Genomic DNA, 22,467 nt, shown 5'->3' on the forward strand with positions numbered 1-22,467 from the left:
TAGCTCAAATTTACAATTGAAGAGAATTACAAAATAAACAAGAAAAGAAAAACAAACAATAAATCATACCAGGTGCAAAGGCAATATTGTACAAACATTGCAGTATGGTACATTAAATGATTTGACAAAACATTTAAAAATTAAATTTAACACTCAACAGCCTAACATAATTCTATACCTATATTTGATTAAACAGGAAAGGCTTTGATATAAATAATACTTAACATTCTATTCTTTCTTTTCATTCTGTTCTTAACATTCTATTCACAATTATAACCAACACAAACATCGTAACTAATAAGCTACTAAAATTATAACTCGACTGTTAATATTTCAGTACTTTATGAAATGGTTTTACTTATACATATTCCAATTAGTATGTGAAGTCAATTGCATTCCTTGTCAAAAATTGACTGGTATAGGTGGTGATTTTGTAAAAGAATGGAGTTTGATTGTTGATAGTAAAATAATTCATGCACTCATAAATCAGATTTCTTTGCCGCTGACAGTTTGTAAAAGAAATTTTGCAGCAAAACTTTTCTGCAGTGATATAAAGTTTTGTAGGTACCAAAATGCCTTCATTAACTACTTGTATGAAATTCTTTTCAATGCAATGATCAATTATACTTTTGTAATTTAAATACTGAAGACATTTATTTTGGATTCTCTCTAACTTGTTTGGGTGTGACTGGTAATATGGCATCTAAATTACTGCATTGTGTTCTTATTTACTGTGAATGAGATAATTAGTTCAAACCATGTATCAATTAGATCATTAGAATTTCATGTCAAAAATCCCTAAAATTTTATATGACTCATCTGTAAGTGTTTCTGTGTGCCTAGATAAGGAGATATTTTACACGTAGCTGCTTCTGTTAGTTTGTACTGCACGTACATGCACATAACACCAGTATTTCAGAAGAGAACTGTATTTATGGTACAAAGTACATGTATCATAGTTTGAAGGGGAGCACTACCTTACACCAGGGAATGATCGGCCGGGCGATGCCGAGCGAGTGAAGGCCACATCCGAACGCGAGTGATTTCACACGTTTGGCATTGGGTAAAAAGTATACTACAACAATATAAAGAACTTTACTTTCTGAAAATACTCATTCGAGTTTTCCTGCCCATCACACTATTATTTACAGTGATTAATTTATCCCCGCTACTATTCTCCTGTGGAATTCCCTGATGGCTGAAATTAGGGACATTCCCAGTACTAAAGGTGTTGCAAACATTACCTATATATAAGAACATAATCTATAGCACATATCCTAAGATCATTTACTTTCTTCATGTAAATATTAACTAGATGATAAACTTTTCCAGTTAGTCTATAAGTTACATTAGTATGTTGTAGAATTTACCATTCTTCTCCTTTTTGACCTTCCTAGCTTCTGCAAGTACAGTTCCCCTAATTATTGAAAGGCTTTGATTGATATAAATTGGTGCTGAAGAGCTGAAACAGATATCTGTTATTTGAAGAGACCATTAGAAACTTTTCCAGGTGCTGCTGATGTGTCCAAACAATCTAAACTACCCTTCTCACATTTTCGTATAGATGGGGGTGATGCTGTACTGTCTTCTGACACTGTTGTTGTGAATATGATTTTAAAAGGAGACTCCCAATGTTCAACGAACCATTCCCATTTCTATGATGTGAAAACGATGCTCGGTGGTTTGGGTTGTAGGTTAACACAAAGTTCCGTACAATGTCACGGGATGAACGACAGTTCTATAGATCTTCGATTTGAGGTGGATTTGTATCTCTTGATTACACAGTGTTCCTGTGACATCCCTCAACCTCTTTCAGCTTGCATTCACTCTAGGTTGCTCATCGGCATCAATACCACTTTCGCTCCATAGACAGCAATTCGAGTAACAGAACAGGCCAATCTTTGTCAAGTTTCTGCTGTTGTCTTCAATGGTACCAGCCGCTACAGGACATGGTGAAAAGCATTCTCCAGATCAAGGAAGGCTACATGTAATGGCTTTCTTCCCTTATGTCTCTCTAGCATGCTTGTGGTTTGGATTGCATCTATCATTGATGTTAACCCTTTCATTCCCAGTATTGTTCCTAGACAACATCTTATTTAAAGGTGTTATATACAGTATTATGTTTATCAATCCTTGAAATCCCCTTGTTGTTGAGGGACAACAAGCTTCTAGTACGGTATTTTGCCACTTGGTGGTGCATGAATCTACTTCAAATGTATTAATCTCTTTGACTTGGATGTCAGGTTAAGTTGCTGTCTAGGGATGGCTGTTTGTGTGGTGTATTTATAATCCCTGTTATTTCAGCAGTGAATTGTTGTTTATATGTTTCTTTGGTGAAGGTTATGCCTGCATTATTGCTGTGACATAGTAATTATCAACTAAATAGTTTATGAATTGATAATACACCTCAATAAACATGTGTGTTGTTACATGTTGTTACATTGGGACTACAAGGTTAGTAATTGTCAATATCAAAATAATACTACATTTTGCTGTTTCGATTGATAAAATGAGTGATAAGCAGAGATTCAATTCTCACAAGTATTCCATTTACTTTATTTCAGGTGGTACTATTACTGGACTACTAGATGGGTTTCAATTATAGGGTAAAACAATGAAAGCTTGTGTATATTTATAACTTTTGGTAAGCTAAAGACAGTTTTACAATGGAACGTTTGGATTTAGAAAATATGACTATTGAGGAAATTCACGAACTTGTTGAGGGTGTAAATGATGGAAATTTATCACGAATTAGTGATTTCTCAGATGATATTGATGATGATGAGCTCTTCTGTATATGTGGGCAAAGGTACCTGTGGTGATTTCGGACTTGGTTTTTCTGGGGACATCGTAATGGCACTTTGTCAAGATTTATCCGAAGGACAAAATTTCAAAGTTTTCTTTGATAACTGGTTCTCATCCTTGCAACTGGCAGTAGCACTAGCCACTCTGTGTTGGCACAATTAGACAGGATAGAATGGAAAAATGTCCTTTGGCAAATGAGCAAGATCTGAAGAAAATGGGGCGTGGTAGTTAAGACTGGAGAGTTGAAACCAAGTCTAACCTTTCCCTGATCCGGTGGTTCGATCGGAAAGCCATCAATTTCATATCATCATATGCTGCCATAGAGCCTGAATCGAAATGCAGGAGGTGGTGTGCTACAGAAGAGAAGGCTGTAGAGGTGGGTCGACCATTTGTTGTAAAAGAGTACAACACGTTCATGGGAGGGGTCGATAAAGCTGACATGCTTCTGGGGCTTTATAGAATTGACATACGATCGAAGAAGTGGAATATGCGACTGGTATTCTGGTGTCTGGGGGTAGCAGTCGTAAACAGCTGGCTGTTGTACAGGCGACACCAAGAGCAACGAGGGAAAAAGTACTCATTGATGCAATTTCAGGCTGATATATCAACAGGCTTGACAAGGAGTGGGAAAGTCGATGTGAAAAGGAAAGGGAGTCCCAGCAATAGTGAGAATAATCCAAAGAAGAGGAAGGTGCAAGTATCACAAATCCAATTGCTGATGTCAGATATGACAATATTGGCCATTGGCCAGGATATGATGTGAAGCAAGGCCGGTGCAAATTTTGCCCAAAGGGCTTTGCTCATATCATGTACAGAAAATGTGGTGTTCATTTGTGCTTGACAGCAAAAAAAAAATGCTTCAATGACTATCACAAAAAGTAGTTGTTGCATGTTGAAAAAACATTGGTGTCTTTATTTCGGTTGTAATTGTTTCATAATGTTTGTATTTTATTTTTCATAATTATTTTCATTTTTTACTTAGTATGATTAAGAGTGAAAATTTCACCAAATAATGTGTTTACTTATTTCAGATATTTTAATAGTTTCCATCTATTGTGTTAGTGTTATATTTTCCATTTCATTTGACCACTGAGTCCCATTGTTGTTCCTGAACAACATGGTGTAAAAAATAAAATTATTTGATAAAAAATATTAAACAACAAATGTTTGTGTTTAGTGCATTGTATTAATACAGAAAATACTGAATTAAAAATTTTCCACAGCTGAATTCATAATGTGGGGATGAAAGGGTTAATAACGTGCGTGCTTTGAGAGAGAGCTAGAAAATATTGAAAAAATAAAGACGTCTGGAATAGTAAATTATACAAGAAGTTATCTCTCATGCAAAAACATTTGCAGTTGCAGTTATGTTTGACTCTGATCAAACTAACTTTGTGCTATGGCAGGGACACGGGCAGCATCTCGAGAATCATAGAATACAGATGAAAAGTAGGGTATATTCTGAGTTGCAACCTACAGAAATGATGATGTGTGCTTAAAAATGTGAAAGTTGAATTGATAATTGATATACAGATGTCAGGAATACTAGAAATGCCAAGTCTGAAGTACAAAAGTAGGAAGATCAAAGGAAATTCTTCACTACCAACCAGGAAAAAAATGAAGATTCATAGGGTATATGAAGAAGTGATAATACAAGATCATAACAAGTGATTTGGCCCAGTGCAGTATGATGATAGTGATGATGATTTCCCTTGAATAATAGTGTTGCAATTTTCTTGATGGTTTATTAATGTTATAGTGGTGCATGAAATGATTCACCATTTGTTTCTTATATAATTGATCAGTTACATGAGACGTCCTGTTACGCACCTGAACTGCAGTAACAGTAGAGTAGGGAAAAAGAAATTCATAAACACATGACGTGTAATTCATGATACCAGTGCTGATCACAACATGGCTGACAAGGAAAGACTTAATGATGTGGCAGCAATCAGTAATTATGTTTCTCTTTCATAAAACAAAAAGAATTGTTGTGACCCAGAGGCATTTTTAACAACTGTTAAAAACATGATGGGAATATGGAAACAGTATGAGTTGTTGTACAGAGGAACCTGGAAAATTGTGTAGAAAGGAAGCAGTACAACTGGGAATATCTGTTTTCTCACTGGTCAGATGATGCTTTACAAAGGAAAAAATTAAATGTATCCTCTTAATTCAATACAAAACATAATTCCATCATTAGATGGAGCAATAAAATTCAAACATATGTAGACTTGTTTGAGCCATCTTCAGTGAAATAAGTGGGGGTTAAAGTAATATACATAATACAAGCTAAACATGCACTAACAACATAATGAAGGAACAAATGAAAAACAAAAGAGACAGACTGAAATAAAAACAATAATAATATACAATATGTACATCACTAGATGGAGCAATAAATAACTCGCTGCAACAAATTCAGTGAAAAAAGGGTTAATATCAAATATAATTGAATCCAAAAATGTGCTAAACCTAAGAAAAAATAAAATAAAAGATAACAGACGGAAACAAAACAATAAGTGCTAATAGTGAGGTTGCGGACCTCTTAGACTAATTTTTTTTAGTTTGATAACAATTAAAAAACCAGACGAAATCACTGTGTTGAAAATTCAGCCTGACAGTCTGTCCTTGTAGAAATACCATCCCACGAATGGCTACGAGGGGAGCGAAAAAGCTTGAGAAACCAAGTTTGAGAGGAGACAACGTGCCATATGAAACATATGTGATAAGTGATGGAAAAACATCTATGAATTTAAAATTTTAGAATAGCAGCATTCTCATTTTCTTCTCAATTTAGTGGTCCCCTTCTCGAAGATTATTTCCAATGGTGGCTAGGTGTGTTTGCCTCATTTTAAATGGTCGGGAGGGCAGGAACAAAATTGAGAAGCTGTGTTAGAGAAGTAACAGGTGCATGGTAAACTGTAAGTGACCCTAGTGAAAACCGTCAAAGAAGTTCCATTCTGTACTGGAAAAAACGAGGTTGTGTGAGAAACTTGGGCTGATAAGTAAAAAAGTGTAAAATGGGTGTGAAGAACTCATGGTACCTAAAAGGTGGTTGTCCTCTTGAACCGGCCTGGCCTTCTCAAAGTTAACGGTCCCATTCGTACGAACGAGTCTATTGTTGACTCAGCAGTATTTGAGAGGATGGGAGGAGCAGAGGGGAAGGGGGGTGCAGGGCTGGTGGGGAGAGGGGAGTGGTAGTGAGTTGGAGAGATGGAGGCGGGGTTTATTTTTATTATAGAAGTTCCGACAAATATATGGAATGAAAGTTTCAAGTAGAATTTTTGTTGTTGTTGTTGTTGTTTTCATTTAAATTGTGAGAAGGGTTCATAAACTGATCTAAATCAATGTGGATGCCCTCGAGAACATTGAGGAAGGTGCCTTTTTGCTCATAATGCAAGTTCTTAATATCTTTATCTATTGATGTGTATTCGTGGCTGGGTGCTTTATGATGTTTACTCATAGTTAAACGATTATATTTGAGAGCGTTGCGTTGTTCAGCGTATCTTATGACAAAATTGCAGCCTGTTTGACCTACATAGCTGGAATTACAGGATTGGCATTCCAATTTGTAAATTCCGGAGTTCAAATATATATTATTAATGTTGTTATTGTTATTGTTGACATTGTGTGGATTGAAAATGAGTTTGGAGTTGGTGTGGGAGGTTCTAAATGCTATTTTGATGTTTTTTAAAAAATTTTTTTAATTAGAAATTTGGTAAATACTACTATTATTGAAAGTGAATGTGGAAAACTTTTCTTTAGGAGTGGAATCATTTTCTAGGGTAGTCTTGGGTCTGTTCTTATATCAATTGTTGATTCTACTGATGAAGGTGAAACCGTTGTGTTCTGCAATATTGTAAATGTTATTAATTTTGTTTTTGTAATTCTGGCGAGATAAAGCAACAGTTAATGTTCTGAGTACCATGCTATTGTAAGCTGCATTCTGATGTATGTCCGGGTGCATAGAAGTTTGTTGGATGGTATTGATGGTGTGGGTGGGTTTCCTGTATATATTAAAGGATAAAGCGTTGTTGCAGTTGCGCATAATGGTTAAGTCCAGGTAATTGAGGGCTTTATTGTTTTATGACTCTAGGTGAATTTTATATGTGGGTCAATGGACTTGAGAGATTCAAGTACTGTGTTGCTGTTAGTAACACGGGAGTCTGAAATAACAAACGTGTCATCTACAAAGCGTGTCCAAATAATAGAGTTTGCTAATTCAATTCAAGATGTGGAATGTGTACCCGATCCCATTCCTCTAAAAAATTAGATAAAGTGACCGATATAGGTCGGTCTGTCGTGCTAGAATCGAGGAATGGTATTAATACTCATGGTAGTCTATATAGGTTAGGTTCTGTTTAAACTCATGGTAGTCTATATAGGTTAGGTTCTTTTAAAACTGTATTGGGGAATAGTGTTAATGTGCAAGGTACACAGACTAGGTTAGATTCTTATCAGATCACTAAAATCCATGAACCTGTAGAAACAAAAATATCTACTAGTAGGCCTATTGTGGAAAATGACATCCAAGATACTAAGAAAGCACCAAGCTTAGTTGAACACTTTAGAGGATACTATCAAAATGTAAATGGACTTCGAAGCAAACTAACTGAACTTAAAATTTCTTCATGTTTAGCTGACTATGACTTCATGGTATTAACCGAAACAAACTTAAATGATGAGTGATGGTGAACTCGGACTCGAAACGTATTCAATTTTCAGATGTGATAGGTCTTCTTTAACGAGTACGAAGGCATCCCATGGGGGGGGGGGGGGGGGGGTAATGATCTGTATTAACAAGAGGAACCTACTCTGATACCGTGCATTAACACAGTTGAACAGGTGTTTGTGTCCCTGACTTTTAACACCACAAAATTAATCATTGGTGCTGTATACATTCCACCCAAGTCTCCTGTCCAAAAATATTTCGAACATTGCAGTGCTGTTGAAAAAATTATGTCAAATCTTGACAATCATTTATTGCTCATTGTTGGTGACTACAATCTACCACATCTTAATTGGATAGTAAATGAAGAAAAATCTTCTGGCCTTATGTCAGTAGGTAACCACACTATGCAGTCCAGTTTAGTTATAGACACTTTTTCTTATCTCTGTTTAAATCAGTTTAATGCTATCCCAAATTTTTTAAATCACTTTCTTGATTTGGTTTTCAGTAACTCCAGTTCCATTGAAGTAAAATCTAGTAATGAAAGCATTGTCCCCCTCGATAGACACCACCCAGCATTAGAGATTTCTTTACCTATAAATGAGCTATACAATTCCTTGCCTGCTGATAGTTTTTATTTTGACTTTTTAAATGGTGACTATAATGGACTAAATTATTATATGTCACAGTTCAGCTGGGAGGAGATGTTTCAAAATGTATCAATTGATAAAGCAGTAGAAATCTTCTATTCAGTACTACATTATAGCATGGAACTTTACATCCCTAGGGAATTTTAAGACTCCCAAATTCCCAATGTGGTTTAATCATAAATTGAAGTCCCTGATTATTGAAAAGAAGAAAGCACACAAGCGATACACAATATCAGGTCTCGATAGTGATAACCAGCATTTCTCGAAATTGAGAAATGAATGCAAGTCTGAATCTAAATCTTGTTATACAATGTATACAAGTATTACTTCCAATCCACAGAAATTCTGGCAATATCTAAGTTCTAAAAGGTCATGGAAAAAATGTTCCTTCAACAATGCATCTTAATGAAGTTACAGCCGATACTGGAGAAAATATTGTCAGTCTTTTTGCTAACCACTTTTCATCCATTTATTCTTCTTATCAGAATAGTAGTAGTATGTCGTATGATTATCCTTTCTCTGTCAATCTATCAGTTATAAACATTAGTAAGGCAGAAATTTACAACAAACTGATATCTCTGGAATTAAAGAAAACTGTCGGACCTGATGGTGTTTCAACGTACCTGCTCAAGTACTGCTCATTTATTTTATGTGAAGCACTCTTTTTATCTGTTCAACTTATCATTAAACCAAGGCGTTTTTCCAGTGGAATGGAAGAAAGGATTTGTTAGTCCAGTTTTCAAAAATGGTGATAAAACTGACATAAAACAATATAGACCAGTTATAATTTCTTCTCATATTTCCAAAATTTTTGACTCAATAATTCTTGACAAAATCATACCTCTCTTTAGAAACATCATCATTGATGAGCAACATGGATTCTTTTCAGGGCGGTCAACCTGTAGCAATCTTCTTTTATTCTACCAGTTCCTCTTGGATGCAGTAGAGAACCACTCCCAAGTGGACTGCATTTATACAGACTTCTCAAAAGCGTTTGACACTATCGTCCACGATATCTTGCTACAAAAACTAACAGGCTACGGAATTAATGGGCCTCTCCTCTCATGGTTTGAATCATGTCTTAAAAATTGCCTGCAGATTGTTAAAATAAGGAATCATTTTTCTGCACCTATTATTGTTACCAGTGGAGAATTCTGTGCTTTTGTTTGCTGACGATGCAAAAATTTTTATGCAAATTAATTGTCCACTTGATTGTTTAAAACTTCAAGAAGATTTACATCATCTGGAAAAGTATTGCATTCAAAATGGGTTGAAACTTAATCATGAGAAATGTAAAATAATATTGTTTTTTAAAAACAAGAAGAAAATATCGTTTCAGTACAAATTTAGTAATAACAACATTCTAACTCCTGTTTCACAAGTTAATGACCTTGGTGTTTTATTCAGTTATAACCTATCGTTTAATGAACATATTGAAAATATTTGTAAGAAAGCATTTCAAAGATTGGGTTGCATTACCAGATATTCTAGAGAATTTTCAAACTTAGCTACCTATCGATTGCTGTATGTGTCTATGGTACGCCCTATACTAGAATACTGTACACCTGTTTGGAACCCTTCTCATCAGACCTCTATCCATAGATTAGATTCAGTACAACATAAATTTCTTCGTTTATATTCATTTAGATCAGGATTCTCATATGATAATGTTGATTATACATCCTTACAACAGTCCTTAAATATGCATAGCCTGTCACAACGCCGTGAATTATTGGATACCCTCTTCATTTTTAAATTGCTTCATTCCTTGGTGAATTGTCCACAACTCCTTGCAAAAATTAACGTACATGTACCAGACAGACGCACAAGGTTCAAGAATACATTGTCTACAAATTGGCATAGAACTAACTACGCATTCAATGGGCCAATTGAACGAATGTCAAGATCTCTAAACAAACTGGATATTGATACATTTAACTGCTCATTGTCAAAATTGAGAAATCACTTACATAATCTCCAAATTTGACTATTATTTTCCTGTGATTACTTGTAATATAACCTGTGTATATCACGTTGAGTGCCGAGCCGATTGTAGCACACTATTCCACTGGTGCCAGGCATGTTTTTGAATTGCATTCCGCTGGTGCCAAAGCAATTGTACGCGTTGTAGTTTGTTTATATAATCTTGGGATGTATTTATATGATGTACTAAGTAAATTTTATCTCACCATACCATGGTCATGTGTGACGCCATATGGTGTCACATCAATTTTTAGGAAAGGTAAAATATAGCGTGACGCCGTATGGTGTCACAGAATTTTTTGTCATGGAATGTGCAATACGAATTTCAAATACGGGATATTTATTTGCTAATTCAAATTAACGCAATATTTATGAAAACCTAGTAAAATGCAAAACAAGTACTTATATTACATTACATATTGTTGTCAACAGTTTTCTGATAACTCTAAACAATGAAAATACGCGTCTCGGCACGCCCGAGTTCTTGTTACTCGTTGTAATTTTTCAAACCTTATTGGCATCGTTGTTCAAACATCGTCCTTTGTACACCTGTTTCATGTGCAAGTTTCATATTTACGTTTTGCACATCTCATCGGGAAGTTAAGGGGAACGCGCTAACTATACGCTACCTGGCTGCTAGCACAGCTCGGCACAGCCCGGTTGGCTCACGTCCGCTTTTTCGCTCCTCCCTACCTCTCCGCCACACCCCGATACTCCCGCGGCACTTCTAATTTTATGACTATTTATTTGTTCAATTTTGGCGTTTAAACTTGCGCTGGGTACATGCAGTTTTCACCTTAGCATTCTACTGCCTCCCACGAATATTCCTACCAAATTTCAACCGAATCCGAGTGTAACACATGTATGTGTTCCCTCGTAAGGTTATTGCCAATATCTTCCATTTTTTATATTTTTGCACAACTATATAAACTGAGTGATAATACGTACGTAAACGAGGAATAAACAATGCCTGGCGCGCTTTCACCTGTGACAATGACCACTGGCCAGTCAGTGGCTTCGGAAGAATACTGTGGCGCCACATGGTGGCATAGAGTAAAAATACGTAGCTGGAATAGACCCTGAAGTTCGCCCTTCACGTAGTACCAATTTTACGCGCATAGATGTCACAGCTGATTATCTATGGTGCATCGCCTGAAACTCAACTGTGCCGCCATATGGCGTCACGCCAACTCTGATTTCAAGAACGGTGTGCCGCCATATGGCGTCACGCCATCTCAAATTTGAAGACCACCGTGACGCCATATGGCGGCACGTGGCACCCAACGTGTTAAATCTGTACATATTTTTCTTTTTGTTTTGTTTATTCTTCTCTACTGTTATGTAAAATGTTATTACCATTAATAAAGTATTAAGCATTTACATAAGAATGCAGCTTACAACAGCATGGTACTCAGAGCATTAACTGTTCCTTTATCTCGCAAGAATTACAAAAACTAAATTAATACCATTTACAATATTGCAGAACACAACAGTTTCACCTTCATCAGAATCATCAATAGATATAAGAGCAGACCCAAGACTATCCTAGAAAATGATTTGCTCCTAAAGAAAAGTTTTTCACTTTCAATAATAGTAGCATTTACCAAATTTCTAATATTTTTTAAAAAACACATAATCAAAATAGCATTTAGAACCTCCCACACCAACTCCAAACTCATTTTCAAACCACACACTGTACATTTTTTTGTTACGTCGCACCGACACAGGTAGGTCTTATGGCGATGATGGGACAGGGAAGGGCTAGGAGAGGGAAGGAAGCGGCTGTAGCCTTAATTAAGGTACAGCCCCGGGATTTGCCTGGTGTGATCTTGGCAATATTTAGTTTACTGACAAGGTGCATTTTCATTTGGACAGTTAACAATAAACATGTATGCTTTTGAGCTACTGAAAATCAACAAGTGCTTCATGAAAAGAAAAACCCATCACATTCCAAGGATTACAGTCAGACTTATTGGCCCCTTTTTCTTTAAAGAAATTTTGAACAGCATGCTCCGCAATAACTTTATTCCACAGCTTCATGCTACTGCGTTGCTCTTCAGTACGCAGTGGTTAATGAAAGATGGAGCGAGGTTGCAGACTACGAACATTATGTTGAATTCCTTTCGAATGTTTCAACATGCAGGTTATTTCATGCAGGTTTCCAGCTTGTTTCAGGGACAGACAAATTTGGCTCCCCAGTAGTCCAGATCTCAACCCATGTGTATTTTTTTTGGGGGGGGGGGGGGGGATATCTAAATAAAAAAATATTTTTCAAAATGTCTGCATGATCTAATGGAGCTCAAGCTTTCAGTGAAATCGTGGAAAACATGTGCTGTAGGGTAGGCAGTAACTTCAGTGTTCGCTTGAATTAAGTTAGTAATCGAAATGGTGGCTAGTGGTGTGCCAAGTTAGAACAATGTTTCCATATTGCACTGTTTATTGTGGTATATGTTTGTTTGGGATTGTTTTTTGCAATACAGTTTGTATTCAACAACAAAATAGTAGATCATTTTGTGTGCTATTCTGTAGATATACCTATATATGACTTTTTGCAATTGCAGAAGGTTTACAAAATATTTCCATTTGAACATAAGTAGTTTATTCAAAGTATCATATCTGCTCCCTTTTTTGAAGCTTACCTGCCCTTTTGTTTATCGTATTGTGCGTTCCTGTACATGTTCCAAACTTTGCCGCTTGATAGTTCCTGTCTATTACTTTATGTCTTTTAAATATATTTAAAGAGAGAGGAACAAGAAAAGAAACACATAATAGAATTAACACAATGTCAGATCATTGTGGAAAGAGGAGAAAAGGACAAGGACAATATCCACATCTTCATACACTAGTTCTTTGAATAGATAGGCTCTCTCCTCATTAAGGCCAGTTTTTCTTAGGCCCCCCGACAAGCTTGTTTCTGCTTCCCAGCCTTAAACAACACTCATTGAGGAACAATATTGACAGGTCTTCAGTACTGATGCAGGAAGCGTAGGATAAGAAGAAAGCCAGATAAATACAGGAAGAGGAGAAAGCCTATCTATTCAAAGACAGCAGTGCATGAAGATCTGGAGACTGCCCTTGTCCTTTACTCCTCTTTCCGTCTCACCCTCTTCCCACACCGACCTCCCTGCCATTGTGTTCATTCTATTATTTCTTCCTTTTCTTCTTCCTCTCTCTCTCTCTCTCTCTATATATATGATTTGATTTGACATGTGTTTGTTCCTTTCCAATAGTTATGTCTTTTAAAAGTGATGTATCACAGCTGAAAGAAGTTACAATCTAAGATGGGTGCTATTTCCCTTCATTGTAGTGTAACTGGTCAGCAAAACTCATTACGGAGCTTCAGCAAGTTAGTTCAATTCACTTGAAATGACAAAGGTTGTAAAAGATCAAGTTACATTAGGCCCTGTTCTTAGTTTTGGATATAATGTCATGGTATAGAACAGCTAGTGTCTTAGAAATAACTTTGATTCTAAATGTTTAAGCTTAAATTTCTGTTGCAGCTATGTTAAATAATGAGGTAGACTTCGTACAACTTGCTGGTTATGAATTACAGACAGGTTCACTCACAAGTATGGAGTTATTTTTATATTCACATTAAATTAATAATAATAATAATAATAATAATAATAATAATAATAATAATAATAATAATAATAATGTTATTGATTTTACGTCCTAACTTCTTTCACGGTTTTCAGAGATGCCGAGGTGGTAGAATTTTGTAACGCAGGAGTTCTTTGTCATGCCAGTAAATCTACCTGTACAAGGCTGACTTATTTGACCACCTTCATATACCACTGGGCTGAGCCAGGATCAAACCTGCCTCACATCAAATGATATAGGCTGTAAAGTAATTGGTGTTTGGGGTGTGTGTGAATAATTCAACTTTGAGGCTGTAGCAGTAGTCTATAATGATCTAGAACTTTATACTGTTTTCAATTTCAGTATAGTGGTCCCCTGATGGAAACATTAACATGTATCTAGAAAATTTAAAGAAGCTTTTAATGACCTCTGTTTGCCATGTCAGAAGAAAGCTGTCAACATCTCTGAAAGGTGTAGCAATCTGACTGACAACCATGCTACCACACTGGGATGAAATACTGAAAATTTCACTATTGAAAAGACCTAAAGAGCTATGTAGTTTATTGTGATAAAAATCACCAGTGTGCTCATTGTGCTGATAACTCATCGACTGGGATATCTATGAACATTAACAAAACTCCCATGGTAGAACGAAAGAGAAATGACTGATCTTCCCATGAACTTAGATTCATACATACACTGACTTTCCTTAAGCAATAGTTTTTTCTTAAGTTGTGATTAGTATTCTTTATGCTCTGACTTACTCATTTCTTTGTTTCAGGCTGATATTTTGTCTGAATCTCATCAGTATGGGGACTTGATAGTTGAAGATTTTGTTGATACCTACCAGAACCTGACGTTAAAAACACTGTTTATGCTGAAGTGGGTTTTAGATAACTGTGCCTTTGTGCCCTACATTTTAAAAACAGATGATGATATGCTGATCAATACACGTGGACTAATACGCCAGTTAGATCACCTGGGTGATGGTTCACAATCTCTTGTGTCAGGAATGCGATATCGTAATGTATCACCATATCGTGATTCTTCTTCTAAATGGTATGTGCCAGAGTGGTTATATTCACAGGATGTATTTCCAGACTTTGTATCTGGCACGGCTTATCTGATGTCACGAGTTGCTGCAAAAAAGTTGTATGATGCAGCACTAGATACACCACTAATGCCTTTGGAAGATGTGTTTCTGACTGGTATAGTTGCCTCACAAGGGCTTGGCATGCCCTTGGAAAACTTGCCTCGTTTTCGCAAGGATCGACCGTCAAAAGTGGGACATCCATGCCTTTTCCACCATTTGCTAACTGTTCATGAACTGCCACCGACTGAACTGAAGAGGATATGGACCTCCCTTATAGACCTCAAACCTAGTAGCTGTGATTCACTATTTGTAAAATTTCTTGCTTTTTTATATGGTACTGGTAAGTTCCAAGTGTTACTGAATGATCCTTGGTGAAAGTAATATTCATCGAAATACTCTGCGATTCTCGTCATATTGCCTTACATCAGTCTTGAGAGAACAGTGAACAAGACCGAAAAACTAGCTGTTTTGCCATGTGAAGTGTATAGAGTCTTCCTGCTTGGAAACTTGCCCTGCATAACCTTGGACATGTTTAGAGTAAGAAAGTGCAAGATGGTTCCTAATTTTATTCTGTATCAAAATAGCAATCGCAAAATATTAACGCAAAGATCATTAGTAGTGGCTTTGCTGTTTAACACACTTTGTATGTCAGTGTATTTTACCTGTATATATTCTATGCAGATGTTAATAATGATGTTTTTATATTAGTGTTAGTGTTATTGTACGAAATGTAGTACAAAGATGCCCTAACGAGATACGGTTTAAACATAAGAACAACAGAATATTTCACTACAGATGTTTTATATTTATTCTTCTGTAAAATGGTTTTCTCTGTGTAATCCAAAGCCAATTAAGTTTGTTTGTAAACAATACCTGTTCCCCAATTCAGCCTCAAAATTAAATATTGATTTGTTTCATATTCTGAAAAGCTTCTTCATATGGATATATTGCTCAGAATATTTTATTACATTTGTTGTAGAAATTCATATTTATAAAGATTTTATTATTTTAGCTCTCTTATTAAGATTTAAAGGGTTTGGTGTTCATTTGTAGATATATTCTTGTTTATCATCTTCATTATGTCACTTGATCTCTCCCTTATTTAAGCCATGATGGGACATGAATAATGGCAATGTCTGAGTGCAATCAGTATTTGTTCGTAGTGTAATGAATGTGCTCTGTATATGTAGGAGACTATGATTTTATATGTCTAGTAATTTTTATATTTATGTGGTTATAATGAATTTTTAAAGAATTTTAAAATTCTTCTGTTGAGAATGGTAATGAAAGAATATATTCTGTATAATGGTATTTTCTTCAGATTCCATTATATTGTAGTAATTCCATAATTTACAGTATATACATTATACCTTAATGGCACCTTAGCTCTTAAACAGACAATAACAGAAGGTTGTGTTTTTTATTATTTTTTCCCCACTTCATGTCACTCATATTTTCAGTTTTAATTGGAATTTTCCCAATCTTTGTTTTTATTAAGCATGCAGATTATTTGGAACTGTCGTATTTCTGACAATGGGTACTTAAAGATTCTTTTAATGTTATGTTGCATTATAAATTGGTGATTCTTTATTTATAGGTACTTGCTTTCATAATCATAGACATGTATATAATATGATATCATTACACTATATCAGAAAATAACTTGTACAGAATTGGTGCTCGATGTTGTCTGGCTATCATTACCAAATTTTAAATCTGTTTTGGAATGGTACCAGTGTATAAAGTGGTTGAAAATTTTCTATGCTGCTTTTTTTCTTTTTCTTTATGAATGCCATGCTATTTTTTCTTTTCATTCTTTGTTTTGATTTAATATTGAAATGCATTCTTGTGTAAAAAGATCAGAGAATTACTTTTCACAAAAAGGAAATGGATATGAAATTGAAGTAACTTTGGAACATCTTTGCTTCAGTGCCTTTTTAAATTTCATTTGCTTCTTTCATTTTTAAGAAATTGTTTTTTTTCTACAGTAATTTACTCTTTAAACATCAGGCCCAAGAAAACTTTCACTCTCAAATGTTGTTTTAAGGCTAGATCCATAAGTAGGAGACTGTGATTTTATATGTGTAGTAATTTTTATATTTATGTGGTTATGAGCTTTTAATTTTTAGTAACTAAATTGTTTATTAAAAGCACTTGAATTATTTATAAAATTTAAAGCAAGTACTTTTCGATATACATATTTTTAAAGGTGGATGCTACCATTGGCTTTCAGAATTTATGCGTGATAAGTAAATAGTGTATCCAGTCTTACCTAGTATTGTAATTTGCAGAATATCTCTATGAATTGTGATGGAATATCAAGATCACTGTATATAGCAACAGTGAATGCAATAGCAGAGACCACAAGCAGAATGTTTCAGAATTGTTCCATTATTATGTGCCATAAAAATCATAATTAAAAATACAAGTCAACGAAGCACAGATTTTAATAGGTACAGACACCACTTTCATTAATTATAGATTAAATTCACATTTTAATTAATCATATCATAATAGTAATTTGACATTGATTTTTTTTTTTGACGGTTCACAATGAAGTTAAAATTAACCCTGTCCTTCATCATAACTTCCTCAAAGATGGGAGTATTTTAAGTTTGTACACTGATTAAGTGTAACAGAGGACCACTTCACCACTATATGAAGATATTAAATAAATAAATATTTGCATGTTTCTGCAGAATACAGTATTGTATAGGCCTTGCTCGGTAATGTTGAGATAAGCTGGCTAGAGTTGAAAACTGAATAATTCCTCTTTATTTTAATGTTAATCCAATTAGGATAATACAGATATTATTACGATTCCTTGCTTTACTCATAACATTATATGCTTTAAAAGAAAAAACCTGAGCTCTGGTTTTAAAAATGGTTATACTCAAACCATGCTAGCACACTCATTTTTTTTCCTTCCATATATTCTACTATTCTCCACTAAATAAATATCATGAAACACCAGGTGGCGGTGATTATTATTTTAAGAGGAAGTAAAACTGGGCAACTATCTTCTATTAATGCTAATCAGAGCAAAGATATTGAAGGGGTTGAACACTTTGAAAAATGAAGATATCGGCCAAAGGAAGGCAAGGGCAACGAAGGGTGTGAAAATGAAAGTCCCTAGGCCACCAAATGTAATCCCCTCAGGGTCGGAAAAGAACAAGAGTTGACCGGGTGAGGTCGGATAGGGTAGTAGATGAAAGTGAGGAGCCTGACACAAGTAAGTGGAAGCAATGCCAGGACCCAGCTAAGGGCCCTATGGTTGCCGACCCACACTCCCGTGTTGAGATCCCTTAGGGCCCCTTTTAGTTGCCTCTTACTACAGGCAGGGGATATTGTGGGTGTTATTCTAGCAATGTCACACCTCAATCAGAGGTTTCAATGACTATGTAGTGCAATTGTAGATACCTTAGTCTTCTGTGTCTAAGTTTATAGATTCATATCTTGGTGCAGTCAGTTAACTTTCAAAGGTGCTGAAATTTGATAGAGAATGTTGGTGGATTTACCATTATGATAAAGACCCTCTTTTAAAACAATTATACACTCCAATAGTTCAAGGTATGTTAATTATACCACCAAGAACTTCAATCTAGATAGCCTACAGATATTAATGTCACTTGGTCACAATAACTGTATTACTTGCCTTTCTTGACCAGATCGGCTTCCTCTCATATCGCACATCTCCACGGTTAATTTTGAAAAACTCAGTGAACCTTCTTCCAGCCTTCAGTCTTTAGATAAGCCTGAGATCAAACACAAGCTCACAGGTACGAAACAGAAATTGGTATGGCTAACACAGTAGAAGGAATTAATGAATGAAATTTATCTTAAAGTAATTTTAAATGCAGTAGTTCACTGTTCTTTTAGTACAGTTCACTTCTACTATTGTACCTTAATAAACTCCTAAGAGACTGAAGCACGCGAGTAAAACTGGTTAGGCACGGTAAAGACGATTTTGGGTGCGTCTCATTGATTATCTACAGTGGGGACTCGTGAGGTTATAAAAATAAATATTTCTTATTACTATTAATATTTCTTACAAAATGAAAAATCATGCTTGACCAAAACTTACCTTGTCACTTCATTTCTAGAAGACCAGTTCTAACCTCCTATTTTTAACTGGAGCAAATTTCTCTATTACTCACTTATTCGTTATCTAAAGGATCTTTTGGATAAATCATGCTTATGATAGGGTTATGATGTAGTTGTATCACAAATTACTCCAATTCATGGACTTAGATTTTAACTTCATTCAAAGTCCTCCTCAGCCTAAAAATACAAAGGGGGTTTGTTCATTTATGCAGTTTCTTGGTATGCATCAATGAACAAGACTTCCTTTCTTGACCACTCTGTGATTAATAAATTGTACAGTTCCATCCCTTAGCTTATTTCTGATGCCCGACTTTCCTTTGTTAGAACCTGGTGTCGAAGTCAAACCTTCACTCTGTAGAAGGTATGTCCAACTGTTTTATTTTTTAATTGAATGTTTTAGATATTTTAATATACCTTAGTTTGTACTACACTGTATAACAAAAAAAAAACCGACGCACCAGGAAGGTATTGTCCAATGGCGATAAAAATCAGTGGATGTGAGGGACAGACATAGAAAAACAAACGATCAAAAGTGCAGAACAGTCGAATGTTTTATTGCAGAGTTAGAGTGTTACGAATTGAGAACGTCAATAAGGTGTTGGTCCACCCCTGGCCTGGATGCAAGCTGTCACTCGACGTGGCATAGACTGATAAAGTTCCCGGATGGTGTCCTGCTGAATTTCGTGCCAAATGGTCCCCAACTGTTGGGATAAATCGGCGACATTCCAGGATGTTCACAATCACCTAACCATGACGTCCCAAATGTGCTCTATGGGAGAGAGATCCGGCGACCGAGCTGGCCAAGGAAGGATAGGGCAAGCTTGAAGAAAGTTCATAGCAACACATGCCGTGTGTGGCCGGGGATTAACCTGTGGGAAGTAAGACCTGGATGTCGCTGAAGGAATGGTAACACAACCAGCCATAGAATGTCATCAACATACCGCTGTGCTGTCAGTGTGCCAGGAATGACTACCAGAGGGGTCCGGCTATCAAAGGAAATGGCACCCCAGTCCATCACCCCCTGTTGTGGGTAACGTGTGATAGTCAATGCAGGATCCCCACGCTGGCCTGGACGTCTCCAAACATGTTTGCAGTTGTCGTCCGGGCACCTTTGGAAACGGGACTCGTCACCAAAGACAATACGTCCCCAGTGAGTGCAGTTCCACGTTGCTCAAGCGCAGCACCACTTTAATCTGGCTTGACGGTGAACAGGCGTGAGTTGTAAGCAGTGTAACAGGTGGCGCGAGCGCAAATTCCTCTCACTCAGGCGTCTGTTGCTGGTCATGGTGGACACGTGTGCGGGTCACACACTGGATCGTTGATAACGACGACTCCGGTGCTGTGACAGCTGTTCTGACAATCGCTCTGTCTGCCCGTGCTGTTGTGGCCCTCGGTCGACCACTGCCGTCTAGACGCTGATGTCTGCCGTTGCTGACTCATGCTTGCCAGTATCGTCTGATCGCCGCATCACTTCGACCCAAATGTCCAGCGAAAGCTTGATTCGACCAACCAGCTTCTTTCAATCCGATCGCACGACCTCTTTCAAACTCTGACATCTGCTCATAATGAGCACTAATCCTTCGGCGTGGCATTCTTACAGCCAACGTTAAGATAGTGCAGTCGAATGCAGCAGCTACTTTGAGCATACGCTTCAGAATTCCGCCTTACATACACCTGATGCATGCGCAGTTTGGATGCGCAGGAACTCCTGCTATTCATTCATTGGACACGAAACTTTAATCATTTGCATGTTCGGTCGGAATGTCTTTGCATACGTAATTTCCTTACAATTGGACGCCTTCCCGATGCATCGATATTATGTTATAGAGTGTACTAGATATATGGAATCCGTACTTATAATAAGTAACAAAAACTCAGCATGTTTTTCTGTTGTAGACTGAATGCGACCCTGAATAAAATCGAAACTTATGGCCCCGAATTACAGTAGTAAGTCCAGCATTTGTCTCTGAAAACTTGGCTTGATTCAAAGATCAAGTCTCAATGGGCCTAACTCCTTTGCTGATACACGATCTTCCTAAGATAGTATTTTAAAAAAAAGAGTATTTTACGCAGTGCATTTCTACAAACCCTTGTCACTTTAATAAATCACACGAACAAAATTCTTACTGTATAATACTGGTACACACTTCACTTTATAAATATGTTTAACTTGTATAATGACCAGGACACAATCAAAGCTGAGCAGTGATGTTAAGCCAGGAAAATTTCCCTTTTCCATTAATAAAATGTTCCCTTAATTAAACACATTGCATACAAAATTGTATAATATATCAGTATTATTTTCTTTACATAATGTTTTGACCCATAATCAAATGAATCAGGCCATTTGAAAGAATGAAATTGTACATAAATTTTAAAAGCTTCCCTCTAGCAAATTTGGAAGTAAATATGTCATCTGTTTCAAATCAGCACTGCTCTCCGATCAAGTCAGTACCCAGTCTTTGTTCTTCAGTGAGCTGACTAAAAGCTGTTTCTGGTTCATGGTCTTTAATATAGATTTTCCATGTTGAAGCACCCTTGAATATTCAACCAGCAAACTTAGATGTAGGGTCCAATCAGTAGGACTTGGATTTCTCTGACTTGTCATGTCATATCTTTATCTCTCTCTCTCTTTCTCTTTCTCTTTTTACAAACTTCAGTTGAATTAAGGGCATTTCTAGCTTTTTGCAAACAGAAGAGAGAGTTTTTATTGGCTATACAAATGCATATTTTGCTATAAATTACCATTAAGTTATATTTGACAAGAACAGGTGTATAAAAGCATATTTTTTGTTATATTATTATTGTTTTAGCAGCTCTCCAAGTAGCCTATTATTCTCGCAAATACTATGGCCTATAATGCCAAGTGATTTTGTTTGTGTTTGGTAATTTTTATTTGCTGTCCTAGAAATATTTCATCATTAATGAAATTTGAAGGTAACACGTTTTGCAAGTTGTCAAAATGGATGGGACAAAAAAAAGTTAAGAATATGGCCAGTTTGCTACTGGTTGGCTGAGTATTCTCTAAACAATTTTTAGATAATATGGTATTTAATTTCCATTACATTGCATTTCCAAGTTTTTATGTCACATTCTGATATTTTCAGGACATATGTGCTTGTACACTCAACTGCACAAAAAATGACCATCACAGAAGATGACTCTCTTTCAAAAGCCTCTTGTTTTGAAATAGGATGAGCATATTGTGCAGGTGGTACCACAAAAACACGCAGTAGTGATTACATTCCTGCACATAGGGTTGGCGTCAGGAAGGGCATCCGGCCATTAAACAAAGCCAAATCCATATGTGTAACACAATTCACACCCGCAAACCCACAGGTGTGGGAAAAGCAATGGAAGAAGAAGATTATGCTGGTGTTAGGATTCAAAGTATCATCTCTTCAACCACTGGCTATCCACAGTTAATGAATATCCTAGTGTTTTGAGAATATGTAAAATTAAATATTTCTTTGTTGGCCAAGTTTTGTGTGGTTCAGTGCACATTTCCAGAATTTTTAGATCTTAGAAATCTGAACCATACAAGCACAGTTGTCTAAAATGTATAGTTCCTCAAAAAG

General features: G+C 36.2%; 1 protein-coding gene across 2 annotated transcripts in view; it reads left to right on the forward strand.

Moving 5' to 3' along the window:
* The window catches only part of LOC136867186 (beta-1,3-galactosyltransferase 5), a 295,720-nt gene extending 277,939 nt beyond the window's left edge, over positions 1–17,781 (forward strand). For both annotated transcript variants that reach the window (XM_067144307.2, XM_067144306.2), the window contains exon 3: positions 14,474–17,781. In XM_067144307.2, the coding sequence (XP_067000408.2) occupies positions 14,474–15,160 (687 nt within the window). In that variant the 3' untranslated portion in view covers positions 15,161–17,781. The remainder of the gene's footprint in view (positions 1–14,473) is intronic.
* Positions 17,782–22,467: the final 4,686 nt, after the last annotated feature.

The sequence above is a fragment of the Anabrus simplex genome, chromosome 3 (genome assembly GCF_040414725.1).
Source record: "Anabrus simplex isolate iqAnaSimp1 chromosome 3, ASM4041472v1, whole genome shotgun sequence".
Taxonomy (NCBI): domain Eukaryota; kingdom Metazoa; phylum Arthropoda; class Insecta; order Orthoptera; family Tettigoniidae; genus Anabrus; species Anabrus simplex.